This window comes from Oenanthe melanoleuca, chromosome 3 (genome assembly GCF_029582105.1).
Source record: "Oenanthe melanoleuca isolate GR-GAL-2019-014 chromosome 3, OMel1.0, whole genome shotgun sequence".
Lineage (NCBI taxonomy): Eukaryota > Metazoa > Chordata > Aves > Passeriformes > Muscicapidae > Oenanthe > Oenanthe melanoleuca.
This window is the reverse complement of record NC_079336.1, coordinates 94912154-94931683: the sequence shown is the minus strand read 5'-3', so window position 1 is coordinate 94931683 and position 19530 is coordinate 94912154. Positions and strand designations below refer to the sequence as shown.

General features: G+C 38.4%; 1 protein-coding gene across 2 annotated transcripts in view; it reads left to right on the top strand.

Moving 5' to 3' along the window:
• FBXO11 (F-box protein 11) overlaps positions 1 to 19530 on the top strand; it is a 69726-nt gene that overhangs the window by 43188 nt on the left and 7008 nt on the right. For both annotated transcript variants that reach the window (XM_056486773.1, XM_056486774.1), the window contains exons 6-14: positions 43 to 126; positions 215 to 347; positions 5339 to 5445; positions 5537 to 5648; positions 10597 to 10703; positions 10789 to 10926; positions 18276 to 18493; positions 18800 to 18885; positions 18967 to 19061. In XM_056486773.1, the coding sequence (XP_056342748.1) occupies positions 43 to 126; positions 215 to 347; positions 5339 to 5445; positions 5537 to 5648; positions 10597 to 10703; positions 10789 to 10926; positions 18276 to 18493; positions 18800 to 18885; positions 18967 to 19061 (1080 nt within the window). The remainder of the gene's footprint in view (positions 1 to 42; positions 127 to 214; positions 348 to 5338; positions 5446 to 5536; positions 5649 to 10596; positions 10704 to 10788; positions 10927 to 18275; positions 18494 to 18799; positions 18886 to 18966; positions 19062 to 19530) is intronic.

The following is a 19530-nucleotide window of genomic DNA, read 5'->3' as shown; positions in this document are numbered from 1 at the left end:
TCAGGCCCACCTGTCTATCACAAACTCTCTTCCTTGTTTCAGTACAAAGGAGCACATGTAAAGCCAGGTTTTGCTGAACACTTCTACAGTAATCCTGCAAGATACAAAGGAAGAGAAAATATGTTGGTACGTTTCTAAAGTGATTCTTAAAAATATTTGTATATCTCTAGAAATAGAAATGGACATTGCTCTAAATTTGCTCCTTTTCTTCTAGTATTATGATACCATTGAGGATGCTCTTGGTGGAGTTCAAGAAGCTCATTTTGATGGACTTATCTTTGTTCACTCTGGTATATATACTGATGAATGGATATATATAGAATCTCCAATCACCATGATTGGTGCAGGTATGTAAACTGGGAGCATCACTGTCTTGAGCTTGTCTTAATTACTGCCTTAATTACCATGATACTCAGGTGTATTAAATACCCAGTAAAAATGCCCATCTTTCTTGACTGCCTAGCAAATAAGTGCTTTTTGTACAAGTGTCACTAACTCAAAAGCAGCTGATGCTTCACACTGAAGTGCTGTTGTTTTCTTGCTAGTTCTTGGAATAACTTAATTTATCTTTTTGTTTCATTAGGAGAAAAAGAATTTGTCAGAAAGCTTATTCAGTTATATAGGACTGCAGTTGAAATTTTTGCATTCATACATATGTATATCTATAAAAACTATCTCCAGAGTAGAAACCAGCAGTGGGAACAAGCTCTGTCCCATTTTCTTCAGGATCATAATTGCATCTTGAGGAAGGATATGAGACCATCCAGCAGAAAGATTCTGAAACTAGGGGTTCTTCCTCTGTTCTCTCCCAACTGTTCCTCTGGACAGGAACCTTTATGCAGAAGAAAATAAGAGTTGGAGACTAGGAAATGTTTAGGAAGGTAATATAATATACCAGGCTGCAGATTGTGGTACTTGTGGAGTTGCTTGCTTTTCCTCACTACTAGGAGCATGCTAATTCCCCGTAGAATGATAACTAGGTAGGAATTCAGTTTGTATTGCTGTCTGGTTGAGATTTTGGTTAAGGAGTCTCAGACCTCTTGCTCCTGTGGTGATCCAGAAGTGAATTATCTGCTGTTTGTGTTTATCTCTCTGGATTGGTCAGGTTTACTGGATTGTGGTTTTGTTGAGGGTGGTGGGTTTGGGGTTTTTTGTTTTGTTTATTAAGGGTAGGGGTTTTTGTTTGTTTTGGTGGGTGTTTCCTACCTATATATTCTTTGTTTTGCTAAGTCTCTCTTTTTGGGTATTTATCTGTTCCTCATACCAACTGTTTTGCTTTTGACTGTTCTGGCACTTCTTGCCTAGGTTTTGCAGCCTTGGCAGGGAGAATGCTTTTGAGCAATGCAGTCAGATTGTTCCAGTGTTATTCTGAAAAATTGTCCCTGCAGATCTGCAAGATGTGGCTGTGTTAGTATGTGAGTTTGTCAGTTTGAGACTACATTTCTGAAGCTAACATTCTGAACGTGCCCACTTAGAATGCTTTGGTCTGTGTTGTGGAGAGCTTTTGGAGCCCAAACTGGATTCCTTTTGGATGAGACTAATTTAAGAGATGTTCCTGGAATACTCTTACTGCCCTTCAGTAGCTGGTGTGTGTTCAGTCAGAGGGACCTGGTGAGGACTAGTGCAAAGTGAGTCTCTTCTCCCCTCCCTGTGCTGCAGTGTGTGCTGGGAGCGGCTGATCCTCAGCACTGGTTCCCTCTGTGGTACCACTCCTGTGTCAGGCTGCAGTGCTTGCTAATGGAGACATGGCTGCAGGCAAATGGCTGGCAAACCCCTGGCTTCTGTCTCACAGAAGAGAGGATGACAGTACAAATAGGGCAAGTCATATTCATGAAGTGTCTAAAATCCTGAGAAACCAGATCAGTACTGTCCTAAGATACCAAATTTATCAGTCACTTCATGACATTTGAAATGATAGCTTGGATATCTGGATAAACTTGTGCATGTTCTCTGTTTCCTTTTAAGTTTTGAAAAGCCATCTGCTTTCCCTTCCTCTGGAATTAACCTAAGTTATTCAGAAAAACAGTTATCTTAAGTACAGTCCTTTAAAAGCCAGGGATCTTTATTGTGTATTTTTGTAACAGAATAGCTGTCTTGGGGAACAAAACCTCCAAGAGGAGTCCAGCAATGCTTGATGTATTTATATTTCAGTTTTTGGCACTGCTGACTTCACTTCCTCAGACTTTCTCCACTGAATGGTGAGTGACATTGTAGAGAGAGTCAATTTTCATTTGACTGGAAAAGAAAACAAATTAAAGTGAACCGCTAAGCCTTGGAGAACTACCACTTCTCTGTTCAGTCTGGCGTGCTTTTTAGAATGGTAGGATTAAGGCAGCACCAAATCTCTGCATTTCTACTCAAAGTTCTTTAATAGTTTATTCTTCTGGCTTCAGAAGAAGGACAACGTTATTGGAAAGGCAGCTTAACATACCTTGAACTTGCAAGAAGCTTCTGTTTTGTCACATAAGCAAAATGTGCTTACAGAATAATGCCTGGTGTTCTGAGTTTTTTGTTCTGTTTAATTTTGGCATTATTTCTTCCCCTAAATCTGAGGGAAAGAATCGGTTCAGGAGGAAGGCTTTGGACATATTACTAATACTCTGGCATATCTGAATTACCAAGAAACAAGCAAGAGGAGAAGTTCTGTAAGGAAATTGTTGCATCTGGTTCAGCAGACAGAAATACCTTTTAATTTTTAAAAAGAATTCTGTTTTCCAGGGTTGGTGGGGGCAAGGGGGATGTTTGCTGCAGGAATAGGAGCCTTCAGTGGAGTGCTCATCTCACTCAAGACACAAAATCTCCCAGTTGCTGAGTTTCGGTAGTTGTACAGACACGTCCTGATCTGAGAATCTTCACTGAATGTGTATTTTCAGAGCTACAACTTTCGTTTTTTCCCTTTATTTTCCATTTGACTTAAATAATGTGCAAGTGAAAATGGATTATCAAAGGATCCTTCAGTCAAAAAAAAATGGTAAAACCAATAAGAATGGTTGTTGTCATTTTAAGGGTAGGAAAATTTAAAATGGTAAGAAAACTATTATAAATGGATATTTTTTTCTTTGGAATGCAAGAGTACTTTCACATGCCTCCTGAGTTCTTTTTCAAATACCCATTCTGCATGTTTGAATTGGGAGCTTTATTTTGGACCAGTTTAGACCTTTGTGGTTTACATCTTGTAGACTGTAAGATCTAAAAGATTATTTGGTTTTTGCTTGGTACAGTTGGACAGGATCACAGTTATTCCTGCAGAAGGTAGTGATTTTTTTGTCTTCTAATGCAGGGAAAAGTGAAATTGTTTTATTCCTTATGAGACATTAAATAATTCTGAGGAAATAGCCAGTTAATTTACATTTCTTTAGAAAGTCCCTTACTGTAGGCTTTCCGTTCCATTATTTCTAAATGGTCCTTAAGCTGATCATGAATTCTGATCCTGGGGAGCACGACTCCCTTAGGCTCCAGGAAACTGACTTCTTGGGAGCTGTGTTTTGCTTGATCACAAAATTAGTGGTCCTTTTCCATTTCCAGTTCTGATACCAGTTTCTTTATTCTAAAGTGGTCTAAGCCAAAAGCTGAAATAGAGCTGTTTCTCTGAATGATGATTTTGCTAAGATTCAGTAGAATGTTGCAAAGAATTTCATTGGTACATTTGGAATGATACTAATGCTTAAGGAAGTCTTCACTATTTCCCTAGGGAAATCTAAGTGCACTGATCTTACTAACTGGCATGTTCCATGATGGGCATTCTGGGACCTTTCCCATCTCACAAGTTACTACTTGTGTGGGAGGAACTTGTGTGATGAGAGCAAGGTATCCATAGAGAACACAATCCAAGTCCTTTGCAAACAATTCCACAAACCTCTGTTTAATAGTGTTTCAGGGCATCCAATGTGAAGTGCAGTTTTTCTGTCCCACCCTGAAAGTTCTGATTTATGACTCTCATGTCCTCCTAGGTGCTCTATTCATATCCTGGGTTTGGTTCACCTGCAGTACTGTTGTGCTGTTCCTTTTCATGTGCTGAAACACACTGATTTGTTTATGTCACTGCATTTGTACTGTGGTGAAGCTAGAGAAATGTTACCAAACCACAAAAATATGTTTTGTATGATGACACAACTCTTCATCAAAGTATTTTTCAGTTGTTATCTAGTACTAAGTGAATAGTGGTGTAGAGGAGAGCCAGACTACCTTAAAATATTTGCAGCTCTGCAGTAATGAAAGCAGAGATTAGGCTTTTAGATAGTGAGAACAAGCTGGATAATAATGTAAATGTTGCTTCATTCTGACTGACATCTTTCTGCCAGAGTGATAAAGAACAGGACATACTGCTTGTCTGTACTAATATCAACAGACAACAGAAAAGGATCTGCTCATGAGGAATCCTGTGCTTAGGCTTTTCAATAAAATACAGAATTTAGGGCAAATACCTGCTCATGTTTGTGTTGAGTTGGGAATGATTTAAAATACTATCAGATAACTTATCTGCTATAGTACGTGAAACTTCCACCTTTCTGTTTGGTGTGTTGAGGGAAGGCTGCTTCTGGCTTGCATGTTTAATGTGCAGGTTTGAATCAGACAAATTATCTTGCTTGTGAATGAGTGTCATTGAATTTATTCCAGTGGGTGGCTGTGGTTAGCTGGTGCTCCCTCTGCTGGCTCATGCCATCCCAACATAAATATCACCTGCTTTTGGTTTAAGGATAAAGAATAGAGCAGATCCTCCCTGGTAACACAGGAAATCAAATGACATCGTAACCTTCTGCACATACTGCCAGTAGTATAGTTAAATCTAATTCAGTAAGATTTTTTTTTATTTTATTTTTAATGAAGAATAATGAGGATATCCATTCAAAACTCTGAATCCTACATTGGAGAAGTGTGGGGAGGTCACTTGTGGGTCATGTGTAGATTAGTAAATAGTGGTTCATGTCAGTGATGGTATGTATGTTTTTAGCATTAAGAAAATTGGTCTTCCAAACCAGAAGAAATTGTACTTGGAGCAGAGTTAAACTGCCTCTAGCCTGGTACCCATGTTTGAGCTGTTCATTCAATTTGCTGTAAGTAGTAGTCAAAAACTAGATCTATAAGGTTTTTTTGAGGAGGTTTTTCTAACTTACTAAAATGTAAGTTACTAAATTGGTGCCAGATTGTCTTAGTTAAAGATTAGTTTCTTCATTGTCTTTGAAACTTTCTTTTTTTAAGATCCTTTTAACAGGAAGACTATTTGTGTGCCAGCAATAGTGTTAATTTTCCTTTATTGCTTTGAACAGAATTCTGTAAGTATTTTGAGGATTTTTTTTCAGCTGCATAAACTAAGACTACCTAATTGTTTTCTTTGCAGCACCTGGAAAAGTAGCAGATAAAGTTATCATAGAAAACACTAGAGATTCCACCTTCGTTTTTATGGAGGGTTCTGAAGATGCCTATGTTGGATATATGACAATCAGGGTAAGACTCTCACCCTTAAGCAGATATTCTAAAAAATTTATTTTAATGCCTGAGCAGTTAAATACAACATTTCTGTTTTCTTCCTTTTCAGTTCAACCCTGATGACAAATCTGCTCAGCACCACAACGCGCACCACTGCTTAGAGATTACCGTGAACTGCAGTCCCATTATAGATCACTGCATTATTCGAAGTACTTGTACAGGTTAGTGGGCTTTTTATTGTTTGAAGAAACACAACAAATTGAGTATGATTACTATTGGCATATTTTTATCTTTTGATGCAGGTATTCAATACAGGTTGCAAGCTTAACTTGCCTCGGAGCGTCATTATTAGAGTGACCTCTTTGTGTCCAAAACCTCTGTGATAATGTGTACTTGGTTTTCTGTTTGAATCTCTTTGGGCAGTTGGTTTGAAATTGAGAAGTGACAGTTAAATAAACATACCTGGGTTTGGTGGTTAGTTGTAGCTGGCAGGATGGGACATTTGAAAGGGTTACACTTGGGACTTGTTCATTTGGGTTCGTTGTGATATTCAGTATTGGGATTGATGGCAATAAACATCACAAGATGTAACTGCTGAGCTGAGCTCACTTCCAAGTGGAACGATTTGATACATTCAGAAGATGAGTAGTAGCTGTACAGGCAGAAGTGTTGAAAGACTCATTTGACCATCAAACACAATGAGGAATTTATACCGCCTGATTTGGGAAAAATCAGTAGTCTAGGTTGAGGAAAGGAGGGGTCAGTGTCTGGAAGTGAGGAGCTGGATTGCAGTTTAGTCACCGGCAGGAAGACATGACCATTCACAATCACTAGACACAAGACATGGCAAGTTGAACGTCTTTGAACACAGCCAGATGAAGTGGGGTTGGAGAGTCACAAGTAAGAGGTTCAGGAGAATTAAGGTAGTGAGTATTCATGTGGAATTGGCCATGTGAACTTCCCCAGGGTCAGCTAGGGAGAAGGAATGGATCTGTGCAGCAGGCTGCTGTGCATGGAGGTTGCTCAGCTCAACATAAAGGCAAGGAAAAAGGAAGGCGTTCTTCCAACTAAATATAAAAACTACATTTTTCTGGTACTGCCTGTGAAGAATACTGCAGGAAGCCATGTTGAGAATGGTGGAAGGATTCCTGGTGTGTGCCTTCTAGAGGAAGATGCACTTTTTTGAAGGTTTTGGACTATAAACCACTGCATTTGGTCAAGGCAGCTCTGTGCTTTGCATCACCATCTCTTTTATTGGAGACACATCAGCAAATACTTGGAAGCGTTAAAAATGGCAAAAGAGGAGCAAAGAACAGTGAGCTGCTCCCAGTGTCCCAGTTATCCCAGTGTTAATGCTAATACTGGGAAGCCAAAGTATATGAAGAAAAGGTGTTCTGGAACATACCATATACCAATATTTGGGACCCTGACAACCAGTGGGAGAAATGAGATATGACCACGTTCAGCTTGATAATTAAACTAGTTTGAAGAGCTGCATGACTTCATGTTGAAATATGTTTGTATGTTTATAGATAAGCCATATCTATAGATATAGATAGATAGATCCTAATATTTTTGTGAACGTTGTTTATGAAAATTAAGCTTTGATAATTATTTTCATGACTACTTTCCATTTCTGAGAATTTTGAAGTTTTGCTTCCTCCAAGACTCTGGATTTCTGAATGTTTAGTGTATTGAATTCTCTTGATTCTCTTCTACAAAATTAAAATTTCTGGTCCATTTTTGAGGCTGTGTGTAGGCTATACTATCATCACTTACTGATTATCAAGTTTAACTGGCTTTTTAATCCTACCAAGCCTTGCTATTGCTTACTCAGGAAGTACTGAGTTTGTATAAAAACAGAGGAAGAATGGCAGTCTGCCAGAAAAGGCATTTACTGTTTCCAGATAATTGATATCTCTGAACTATTGATCCACAGGCATTCAAAACCTCTTTCCTGGCACATGCTTGATACCCTTTCTGTAGATCTCAAAGTTGCATTAAAGCATATTTCTACATTATGTCGTATGTAAAGTTCTTAATGTATGTCATATGTAAAGATGGGAGCTATGAAAGTGCAAGTGAATTAAGCTGGAGGTTCCTGCTGCCAGTCTAAAGCATCTTTTGAAAGGTTTTCCAATAAAATTTAAAAGGCAAGATCCTGAGTCTAGATGTTCTGTTGCATTCATTGTGGAAGAAATGTGTGTTAGTCCTCACCTCAATGGATAAAAGTAGTAGTGGATGGCAAAAAAAATGTTCCTTTTTAAAAAAAAATTAATATTGGTAAAGTATGTGCAATCATTATATTCTGAGTAAATAAAATAAAGCTTAAACCAGTACTACATGTGCTTTGTACTCCAAAAGGACCAGTTTCACACAATCAATACTCAAGTCCAGTGAAGTGAGTCAGAATAAAGATTGCTTTCATTTCAATAAGCAAAATGTGATAGAGGTATGCTTTTAGAACATCACACTGTGTTCCAAAAATCCATAGCTCCTCAGTCTTAGAAAAAGAGATGGAGGAAGGGGAGTGAAAGCAATTATGAAATACAAGAAAAAAGAAGTTATTAACAGTTAATACAAATAGGACATTAGGAATTGAAGGAAATTGTGGAGACCTCCCTCCAAAATTAAAACATACTACTTTACTGCCACAAAGAACTTGATAAATAAGACAAGATGCAACATCTGTCTAGAAGAAACAGTTCTTGTGTCTTAATTTGGGGAACAAAGGGAATTGTAGCAGTGATGCTGATCCATCATAGAATGGAAAAATTTGAATGGCAAATTGTTGTGTAATTTTTGTTCCATATTTAATGAGAATAGGCAGGAGTGATAAATGCCCTCATCCCCTAGAGGGCTAATGAAACACGTCCCACTCTTGACAGTAACTGTGGATGAGGTTAAACAGCTGTTAATACAGACATTCTAAAATCATGCAGGAGTTTAGAAAGAACTAGCCAAGAAATTGTCTGGCTTCCTATTGTGTATCAATGGTAACTTGAAACCTCAATGAGATGGTCTTTGTCCCTGGGGGAGGTGGCAGGGGAGAGACTACTCTGGAGGAAGTATGACAGGAGTATTGCCTGTTGATCCTGGGGTGGAACGATGAGGGATAAATGCAGGGGTTTGGTCAATGAAGAATTTAAAATATATGATGAATCAAATTCGTGTGTATTTACAGGAAGTTATAATGGTTGCATTACACTGTTGGCACGTGTGATTACTTTCTTTGACCAAAAGAAGGCAGCAGTCTCAGTAGAATTACAGAGATCCTTGAAAACTGTTTGACATCAACACACAGTGCCTTAAAATATTGCAGTTCTACAGAATGCTCGGAGCCTACACCAAATAGAGGAAAAATAAGTTTCAGGGTAACTGTAATTTTTTTTGGTAGTTTTTTCAAAGATGAAATAACTTCTTGACTTGCAGAGAAGAAATAACATTGTATTAATGAGACCTGTAGACAATGAGAACTTTACTTATAGAGTATTATAGATATAATATGAATATAATATAACTACAGTCTTAACCAGGAGGATGGGTTGCTAGGACCTCCCTGGTAGGTGGACTGTCAAACACCACCTCACATTAGTCTGATAAAGTGCAGAGTTACACACACAACTTGCATTTGTTCCTATTTCTAAGTGCTAAACCCCTCTCTGGGAAAGCTTAAAGAGCCACTGTGGATAAAGTGCTAAATATGAGTCGTCATATATTCGACTGGCCAAAAGAACTGATGTGATCCTTAGTTACACCTGTAGGAATCCTGAGTAGAAATTGAGATTGTTAGTGCCTCTGCTTAGACCTGCTTCAGTATAAAGTGCTCTTTTCTGGTGTCCATAGCAACATGTTGGAAAATTCAGAAGCTGTACAGTGAAAAGTCATATAAGGTAAAGCAGAAAACTTCAGTTGTAGTGAACAACACTGTGACTGCAATTTGTTACTTTATCAAGGAGAAAGCTGAAGGAGCAAAGTGCTTGCACCAAACGTGTGCATGTATTGGGTATGGCATACACTGATACAAAGAGAACTGGGTGCCAAAACTGGAGGAACTCAGATGAGCAATTAAAGTGTAAATTAAAAGGACAACAGCCCTCCAGCCAGCTAACAAGCTTTAAGTTTCTCAGTTGCTGGAAATCAAAAAGTTATCAAAATTTAAATACGTTTCTACAAGATACGTGCTGAAGTTCCTGCTACTAGACTTGAAGCAGGACTTAATTTAGGGAATTAGTATAGCCTGTATTATTCATAAGGTCAGAGTAGACAATCAAAATAATTTCTTTAGGAATTTTAAAAAATCTCTCTGTAAATGAGTCTGTGAATTATTTAAGCATTGTCTTTGTGGTGCTTTGCTAGAAGGATATATGAAAACTGACTAACAGAGCAGGTACTGGCTTGCTTATTTAGTGATGTTTAATTGTGAAGAATGTGTGTTACATAGGCCAGGTTCCCTGAGATGAGCTCTTATCTTTCAGAAATAATTGTTGATTTTAGTGGCTGCAGAATTTCATGTTGTCACACTTCATGGAGTTCAGGGAATTGAGCTGATCTGCTGAAGTCCTGAGCAGTTTGAGTCCTAGTTTCCTGGAAAATACTTATTTTCTGGGTTACAGTATGGTAACTGAAATAATTCAAGGAGTTTTGTAATGCAGCTGGGGAAAGACCTGTTGGTTTCTGATGTTTATTCTGTACTCCACATTGTGCATCTGTGTCCTGCTGAATGTTGGGTGGACAGTGTGTCTTTGTATGCTACAAAATTATTGTTTGGCCTCTTTGAAGTACTGAGTTGTGAAATTTTAAAGGGAAGCAAACTAAGGCAGTAATTAACAGAAAATTTTGTTAGATTTCTGTTGTCCTCAGTAGGCCTGACACAGGGAAATAAATGAGTGAGAACTTTCATAAGCATGAATTATTATATAAACCATTGTCCTGGCAGCTGTTTAACCTTGGCAGGGTGATTTTAAAGCAACTCCTACCATGGTTTTTGCATCTGCAAAATGATGAGATTAGTGTTTTTCTGCCAGTGGCTTGCAGTGTTCTGGCTCTGTGCACACAAAATCTTTTTTAAATATCAGTTCACACTAACTTTTCTTGCGAAAGCCCTGCCAGACTATTTATAAATACAATGTGCTTTGAAGCTATGGTAACTCTACTGTTTTCTTCCAGTTGGCTCTGCAGTATGTGTTAGTGGCCAGGGAGCTTGTCCTACTATTAAACACTGTAACATCAGCGACTGTGAAAATGTTGGACTTTATATTACAGACCATGCACAGGTAATTTTCCATATTAATTTCTTTACTTTGATAAAGTTGTTTACTATTCCTGATTCCTGTCTTAATTTACATTTTTATTTCACAGGGAATATATGAGGATAATGAGATATCCAATAATGCGTTAGCAGGGATCTGGGTTAAAAACCACGGAAATCCCATTATCAGACGGAATCACATTCACCACGGACGTGACGTTGGCGTTTTCACTTTTGACCATGGAATGGTAACCTATATATTTTCTTTTGAAGAAAGAAATACAGATGTTGTAGAACTGAAGTCTTCAAATTTTGCCTACCATTGGAGAAATGTGTTTTTTAAGACGTGCATTTACTCATGAACATATACTTCAAATATTCCTGCTGTTGTTCTCTGCTCTTAAGTGGGAGACTTCAAAGACAATTTTAGCTGAAAGATGTTTAAGCTTTTTTCAATTGATTGGCAGCTTGTTACATTGTATTGTGTTGCAGTGACGAAGTACCTCTTGAAATAGAATGTAAACCGCAGGCTTACATTTATACTTCATTCTTTTCCCTTTGAAAGGAACAAAAATAAGGTGCTGGGCGATTTAGAAATTTTAAAAAAATGCTTTGTGGAGACTTAGCCTTATTTTAATATTAAAACTCTGAAACAGGGTATGTACACCTTCTCTGGGAAGAGGACTTTTATTTCAGGGAATTAGTTGTGGAATTTTAACACAGAATTTCTATCAGAATTCAGGTCTCGTTTCATAAATATGTTTTTTTTGTGTGGGGTGAAGCTCATCACTTCCAATTATATGTACAGTAGTAAGAAGTTACATTTGTAGCCCTTGATATAGAATAGATTTTTGTCACTGAAATAAAAGATGATTTGCTGATTTGTTTTAGGAAAATATTCTGCATGTCTTACGAAGAGTGCCAAATCGTTGTTTTTCCTGCTTGAATGACAAAGTCCCAATTCCCCATGCCCAGCTGGCAAAACAAGCAGTTTTCTTTTAGTCACTCTTAAAATGGCAGATCTCTAAGGATGCTTTCCTTAGGGTGCAAAAGCTCTTAATCCCCAGATGTGAGAAATCAGGAAAAGAAGGCAAGAGATCTGCTGGGTTGAGACTAAAGGGCAAGAAAGAAATGCACAGGCAATGAAAGCAAGGACAGGTGACCTGAGAAGAGCCCAGAGACAGTTGTGTAGGGGTGGGGTCAGGAAGGCCAGGGCATGAATGGAGCTGAACTTGGCAAGGCATGCAAGGAATGACAGGGAAGGATTCTACAGGTATGTCTTTCAGAAAAAGAATGGCAAAAAAAAAAGCACATTCCCCCCCACCATGAGCAACAGCAGTGACAAGAAATGAGGAGGAGGCTGAGGTACTCAGCAACTTTTGCCTCAGTTTTTACTGGCAGTCTGTCTTCCCACACCTCTTTATTGGATGGACCTCAAGGCAGGGACAGTGGGAGCAAAGTCACTCCCACAATAAGCGAAGATAACGTTTGTGACTGCCTGAGGAACCTGAATGTGCAAAAGTCTATGGAACCCAGTGAGATGCATCCCAGACTCCTGAGGGAATTGGCTGATGTAGGTGCCAAGCCACTCTCCATGACATTTGAAAAGTCATGGTAATCAGGTGGTCTCTAGTGACTGGGATCTCTTGGCAGATTGGAAATAGCATTAACAGGAAATCCACTATGGATAGAATAGATAGTGAGGCCTTTCTCTTTTTTGTCCAGATTGCTGGGAAGGCACAGATAAAGAGTTGAGGCAGTGCTACTTGTCATTGTTGGATTTGTGGTTTTCTAGTTTTAATAGAAGGCAAACAGGTCACAGGGCTGCTGTTTTTGCTGCTGGCATAAAATTTTGCCAGTGGAAGGTGAAACATAGTGGGATTCTGCTGGTAGGTGCCTCTTCTCCACTCCAATAGTTACATCCTAGGGACCATACTTCTGTGTTGGGCAAGATTGCACCAGCTGAGAATCCCTCTTCTGATGGATGGCTTTACATCATTTTCTGTACTCTACAATGATGTTTGGCTGGTTTGCTAAGAGTGGTGGCAGATGTCTTTGGTTTATATTATCTCATTGTTTGGACTGCATGAAGCTGTGTTAATATACTGTACAAGCACTTCTCATCCACTTCAGTGGGTAGTACATATATCCATACATCCCTTCAGGACTTAAACAGGCTTGGAAAAATGGAATGAGTGATTTCAGCTATGGAAAATCTGGTAAAGGAAAGTGTTTCAGCAGCTCCTGCAGGGGAGGTGTCTGTGTGTAGGCTTGAGCGTTAATTGGAAAGTCTGGGTAGGAGCTGCTTCTTGTTTAAGTACTGAAGTATAAATATTAAGTATAGGAGTACTGAAATATTAAAAAAAAATTAAAAGCCAGGCTGAATTCACTTGATTAATTTTAAATAAAAGTGTATTTGATCTTCTTTCTTACTGATGAAATGCCTGTTTTATAGCTGTGATCAGTGTGGTATCACAAGCAAAATGAAATAGAAATAAATGTTTCTCTTTTGTTTAAGGGGAAAAGTAGCACATTAAAGAGAATGTGTGAATAGTATTTATCTCAGCATCAAATATTATTGAAATATTTCATAGTCATAAACTCCTTTGAAAGATTCAGTCTCCCCATATCTCAAAGTCTGCTTTGGCAGCATCTTCTGCTTTTGCATCATGTCTAGTGATAGAGTCAATGAAATGACATCATTGGTAATGTTTGTATGCTTGTTAAGTGACAAAGTGACTTAGTATCCTTCAGATACAAATCCTATATTCCTAAACAAATCAATGGATTTTGTGGTTTTGCTTCTCTCACTTCTCTTTTTTTTTTAATATTGCTTGTGACTGTGCAGTGGGATAAGTGCATTCCAGTGCTGAATTCCTACCCTACACGTTCTTTTCCCGTGGGTTTCTGTGCTGGAGTGCTGTCTCCAAAAGGTTTCAAGAGTGCTTTGTTTTTCAGTTTCATGTTCTCAGACTGTTCTTTGTGTTTTGATACTTGTAGAAACTTAACCTCTTATTTCTAAACTGGTAATATCCTGACGTTTGCCTTAGTGCTGTGACAGATATGTAACAAGCTGGCATTAAAAATGCAGCATGGCATTGACAGCCCTGGATGCCTTACCCTGACCTCTCAGGTGCCTGAGATGAGTTAAGAGGCATCTGTCATAAATTGCATTTTGTAGTTGTACGCAAACAACAGAGAAGTTCCAATTTAATGTAAGAATAAGCATAATTTTACAGTTTAAATCAGAGCTCTAGGCAAAACAGTTTTCATTTTCATTGCTCCCAAATGAGAAGCTTGGGGGGTTTCTTTCTGATGAAACTAAAGTGTAGCAGCATGTGTCTAAGTTGGGTGATCATGACTAGTTTACATCTCTGTCTTCTAAATACTACAAATCAGATAATTTTAAAGAAATGTGTATATAAAGTAAAAAAAAAATTAAGTATATAGCCACATGCTATGCAGACTACATTAAAAATTCAGTTTGCCTTTTGCTGTGCATAAAAATAAAGGGTTTGTTTTACATCTTGAATGTGATTTTCTTTATGTTTAATTTGAAGTTTCATAAAATGCACTCTCAAATAAGGACCCTTCGAGGGTGTGGAAGGCAAATTTTTATAAGCATAGGTAGTTACTCTTTTTCTATATTGGTTTCCTGTTGTCTTTTTTTAAGATTTTGCAGTTTTTTTCCCTACCCTATTGGGAGTACCAGAGTCAATAAATATTTAGAAAATGTTAAATCTTACACAAGCATATCTTTTTAATACACGTATTGTTCAAACAGTAATATAGATGAAATGCCTCTGTGTTTCTGTAACATAATTTTCAAAACAGAGAAAGAAAAAAAAGCCCTTTTAGAAATAACAGGGGGAGAAATCCTCTGAGAAGCAGCAACAAAATCTCATCAGTTCAAAGTTTTAACTCTAAAGCATTTTAAAGCCATGTTTCTTAGACTAGACAACATGAAGAAAGAAAAAAGTTCAATTACTGAGTTAGTCATGATGCAAGAAGTCTTCTGAGTTTTTCCAGCTGTGCAGGATCCCATCTTTGTGATCACATCTTTTTCTGTAAGGTGTGTGCTAGATGGGAACATCAGCATTATCATTGCTGTGGTGTTTGTTTCTGATTCCTTTACCTTCTCAGATCTTAACAGGCTGCAGCAGTGTTCTTGCCCACATATACTATCAGAGTAGCTGTCATTTTGTGTCCACAGCTAATGCTCTGCCTGGGATTGTAAATAAATTTGATGTACAGAGCTGCTTTTTAGTATTTAGGATTTTCAAGCAGAAAGTTACTTGGTAGTTTTGTGTAAGATTGTAATACTTTTTCTACATGCATCCTTTATTCCTTCTTCTTAATCATAGGGGCCTGTTTTTGCTTAGCAATTCTGGTACTATCTGGTGCTGTTCCCTGCAGGTTCTTCTTCTGTTAGCTGTTGAATTATAACCAGAAACCACCACAAAGTCCAAGCCAAACACCTAGCACACATGAAATCCATCCTTAGAAGGAGGTTGAGGCAATATAAGGCTTGCAGTCCCTCTCTGCAGAGGAAGGGGTATTGACCTTTCTGACCTCAATAGCTGCCTGGCAGAATCTCCCTAAAGGATCTGGGCTTGAGCTGCCCAACAGCTAGACAGAGCATAAGGGTTGGGCAGCTCGAGTGTGCTGAGAGGATCAGCAGTGCCTGATGGTGCTAACTTCTTGTAGTTGGAGCTGGCTGTAAGATTTGTGTTAGCAGTGTTGGTGGACCCTGTGGATAATAGGTCATGGAACTCCATAATTGGAAACGGTTTTTGTTTTAAAAAAATACTGGCTAGCTTTCCAAAGACAAAATGTTGCCTTGAAGCCATATGTGGTTTTTTGGGATCCACAAGTTCATCACCTCTCTTAGGCTGTAGTTCAAAGGCACAGTAATGTCTCTTTGAGGGGTGTGGCTCTGGTGGCTGAAAAGATACCGGGGATTGCCTGGGGGCATCTGACTGAAGTCAGTATTAACCCTTTCTAGGGGGTGAATTTTGGGCCAAAAAAAGTTGTTGGTATCAACAGAGAATGTCACAGGAAACAGAGGTATCAGAAATAGGAAGCCTGGGATTGATGTGGTTGCTCAGAATGGTGGAAAAGCATGTGTTTCTGACAAACAGCAGCCCTCTTGGTTTAACTGACTGGAGTTAACAGTGATGCACACAGGTAATGGTCAGACTTGGTCTCAACAGATGCAGAAATCCACTGGCTTTAACTGCATCAACCCAAAGCTTAAGCTGACTCAGATTAAGGTGGACTGGACTCTTTAATGCAGTTTCTTTTTATGGATATTGAATGTTATGGGATCTTACTCAGCAGAAAGCCTTGACTTTCCTGCCCACTAGTCAGGCTTATAAAGGAATCTGAGATGCAGATTTATTTTATTTTATTCTCCCCCTTTGGAGGAGCATTTCCTTCCCAGAGGTTTACAGCAGATTCCCACTTTCTTCTGAATCAGCAGTCCAGCATTTTTCAAGTTAAATATTGGTGCTTGCTGAAGCTTGTGGAGATCCTGCAGGCCACATGTTTGCAACTTCTACCTGGAATCCATTTCATGTGTGATGAAGCACACCTGAAATACCCCTCTTCTTTCATCACGGTGCTACAGCCATAAACACGTTTGGCACTCAGAGGGAGAATAATGTGTGAAGTAATTAAAAAGATGTCAGACCATGTTTAGTAAAATTTTAAATGAAATTGTGTATTCCATCAGGAGAATCAGGCTTTATATACCATATTATCATTTTAAGTAAGTTTCTCTGAGGGCTTCATTTTAAGGGAAAATTAGGGGGGAAAAAAGTGACTCCTTTCAGGATAAAAAGTCAAAAGATTGCCTGTTGACGTGAAGGTATATTTCTGAGGAGATCTTTGGATTCCCCTGGCTGTTAGTGTGCAGCTTCCTTGAGCACTCTGAAACCATCTTAACTCACTTAGGATTGGATTTCTTCAAAGTTCTTGAAAAAAGCATAATTTGAATATCTGCAGAAAATAGGTGTCTTCCAATTGACTTTGTTACCCAGAGGAGTTTGAGGAGCTAAGCTGTTCACATGGATAGTACTTTTTTGGAGAATCTTTAATCCATACACTGCCTTTCCTGACTGCAATCTTCAGAGTAGGGAGAAGAGCATTCTGCCTTGATTTCCTCCTTAAACTGGATGTATTCCTGATTTTTTATAGTCAGCGTTTGATGGAGTCCCATAGCAATTCACAGCACAGTGAAACAGAGTTCTGACTGCCTAGGTTGGCAGTAAATTGAGGAATTTCCACGTGATAGGTGTAGAAACTCCAGGCCTGAGACATTCCTGGATCATGTGAGCATGGAATCCAGTTACTCTGAGCAGTAGCAGGAACTGGGGGGAGGGGGAAGGTGTTTTGTTTTGGGGTTTTTTGTTTTTGTTTTTTGGGGTTTTTTTTTAGTGCACAAGTATAACAAGTCTCATAATGAGCAGGTCTAAATAACTAACTTGGGTGGCTACAGGAAAAATGGTGCCTGCTGGAGACACTCTTGGGTTAGATCTTTTAGGAGCTTGTATCTAAGCCATCCACAAATTACAGTACATCACTTGGTGTGGTTGTCTACCATCTCCAGTAAGAAATTCGTCCTGTCTTTCAGATTAGTTTCTGTTCTTCTGGTTGGGCAAAATGGCCATGACATACCATTAAAGTTCACCTTAAGAATAGGTTGAATTTGAATATTAAAATATTCTAGGACCATGTTGAGGAAAATGCTGTGAAAGAGCTGACACAGTTACTTAGCAAGGCCCTGGAAGTAGAATTGGAGAAATCATCAGGCCAGAAACAATTATTTTTCCAGATGAATTTTCAGGTGGGCCACTTCATGGTGCTGCTCCATGGTTGGCATGGAAGAAGCATGCCTGGGATGGCTTTGTGCAGTGGCCTTTTTCTTCCCTGCCTATAGCAATACTGTTTATAATGCTCTTGTTTAAATACAATTGTGTTGTAGGTCTACTGCTATTGTAACAGTGTCTCTGTGTGCACCATTTTAAAAAAGGGGAAAAAAAGAACATATTGTACCACTTAGCCACTCAGACCAATCCAACTCTGGAAAAAATACTGGAATTCCACTTTTGATCAGTTGTTTCAAAGAAATTTAGCACACTTCTTCCTAAGAAATCATATTTTTGCCAAATGTGTATAGCTGAGGGTTTGAAAACAAGCAAGTAGTCTTCTCCGTAGCACTGTCCTTTCTGTGTCTGGCCTGTGGGCTCTGTGGCCTTTAAAAAGGAGTCTGATCCTTAGGAGCTGCTGAGGAAACCTGATACTGAGTCCTATTCAATGTGCTATATCTAGAGTTGCCATTTTTTCTTGGTATTCCATGAGTAGTCATAAATAGCAATACAAAAACAGTGTCTCTGAAACATTATTTTATTTTTGGAAGAATGAAATTATATAGTGTCAGCAGTTGTTTTAATTAGCTATATAAGTACTTACATGTTGTCAGTTTTTGTACTGTTTCCTTTTAAATGAGGATTGAATTTAAAGGGGAGGGAGGGGAGGGAATAACCTTCATTTTAAAAAGGACTTTTACAGGAAACTGCATGTTTTCTGTCTTAAGGGTTATTTTGAAAGCTGCAACATCCACAGAAACAGGATAGCAGGCTTTGAAGTGAAAGCATATGCCAACCCAACAGTGGTGCGGTGTGAAATCCATCACGGCCAGACTGGAGGAATCTATGTGCATGAAAAAGGAAGAGGACAATTCATAGAGAACAAAATCTATGCAAACAATTTTGCTGGTGTTTGGATTACCTCAAACAGTGACCCAACAATAAGGTATGGTTTTCCACATTATTATTTTACTACACAGAAGAGATTTGATGGGAATAGGATAAGTGCACTTTAATTTAATTAAATTATGAGGAGCTGTAAATACTCCTGTATGTGTAGAAATGAAATTTCTGTGTTCAGTTGAACTGCATTTTTAATTTGTGTGTGCACTTAGAGGTACGATATTCTCAAAACAACAGAGCATAGGTTCTTTATTTTAAGTCTGAATGGGGTACAGTCCTGGCCACTACATACATATGTAGTATTGTACAGTGTATTAGACTAACTTCATAATGTTGATTTTCTTCTTAGGGGCAATGCAATTTTTAATGGAAATCAAGGTGGTGTTTATATCTTTGGTGATGGAAGAGGCCTTATTGAAGGAAATGACATTTATGGTAAGCTGATTTGCTTGCTGCATATTGATTTCTGAGAAAAATGAATGTGTAAGTTGTATTAAATAACACTTTTGTTGACAGGTAATGCCTTAGCAGGAATACAGATTCGAACAAACAGCTGTCCCATCGTTCGACACAACAAGATTCATGATGGTCAACATGGAGGAATTTATGTAGTAAGTGCAGCCTAGGACAGGAACCTGTGTTCTGTTTTAGAAATGTTGGGGAAAAGTAACCTCTGTGCAATGTTTGTGCTTACAGTGCTTCTTAGGTTATAAACCATGTTCATGTAAGCAACTGAAGCCAGTGCTGCTATTTAAAAGATGAAGGCTTTTATGAATGCCACTAAATTATTCCTATTACAGAATAAAATATTTAAAAGGAGATAGATTACAGAATTTTATCGCTGCTTGGTTGAAAGCTTTTTGGAAAAGCTTAGTTTTCATAGTAGTATGTCATAATTTAAAAGAAAAAGTCTGTTCAGCTCTTTTGGAGTGCAATGTGTTTACCACTAACCACAGTGAAGACTTTTTTTTTTTACTGTCTTCAGGATGATAGAAATTGCAACTCTTGTATTGAAAAAGTGGGAATAAAGCACAGTTCCCAGCATGTGCAAGGGCTCTGCTAACTGAACTGAAAGAGGTG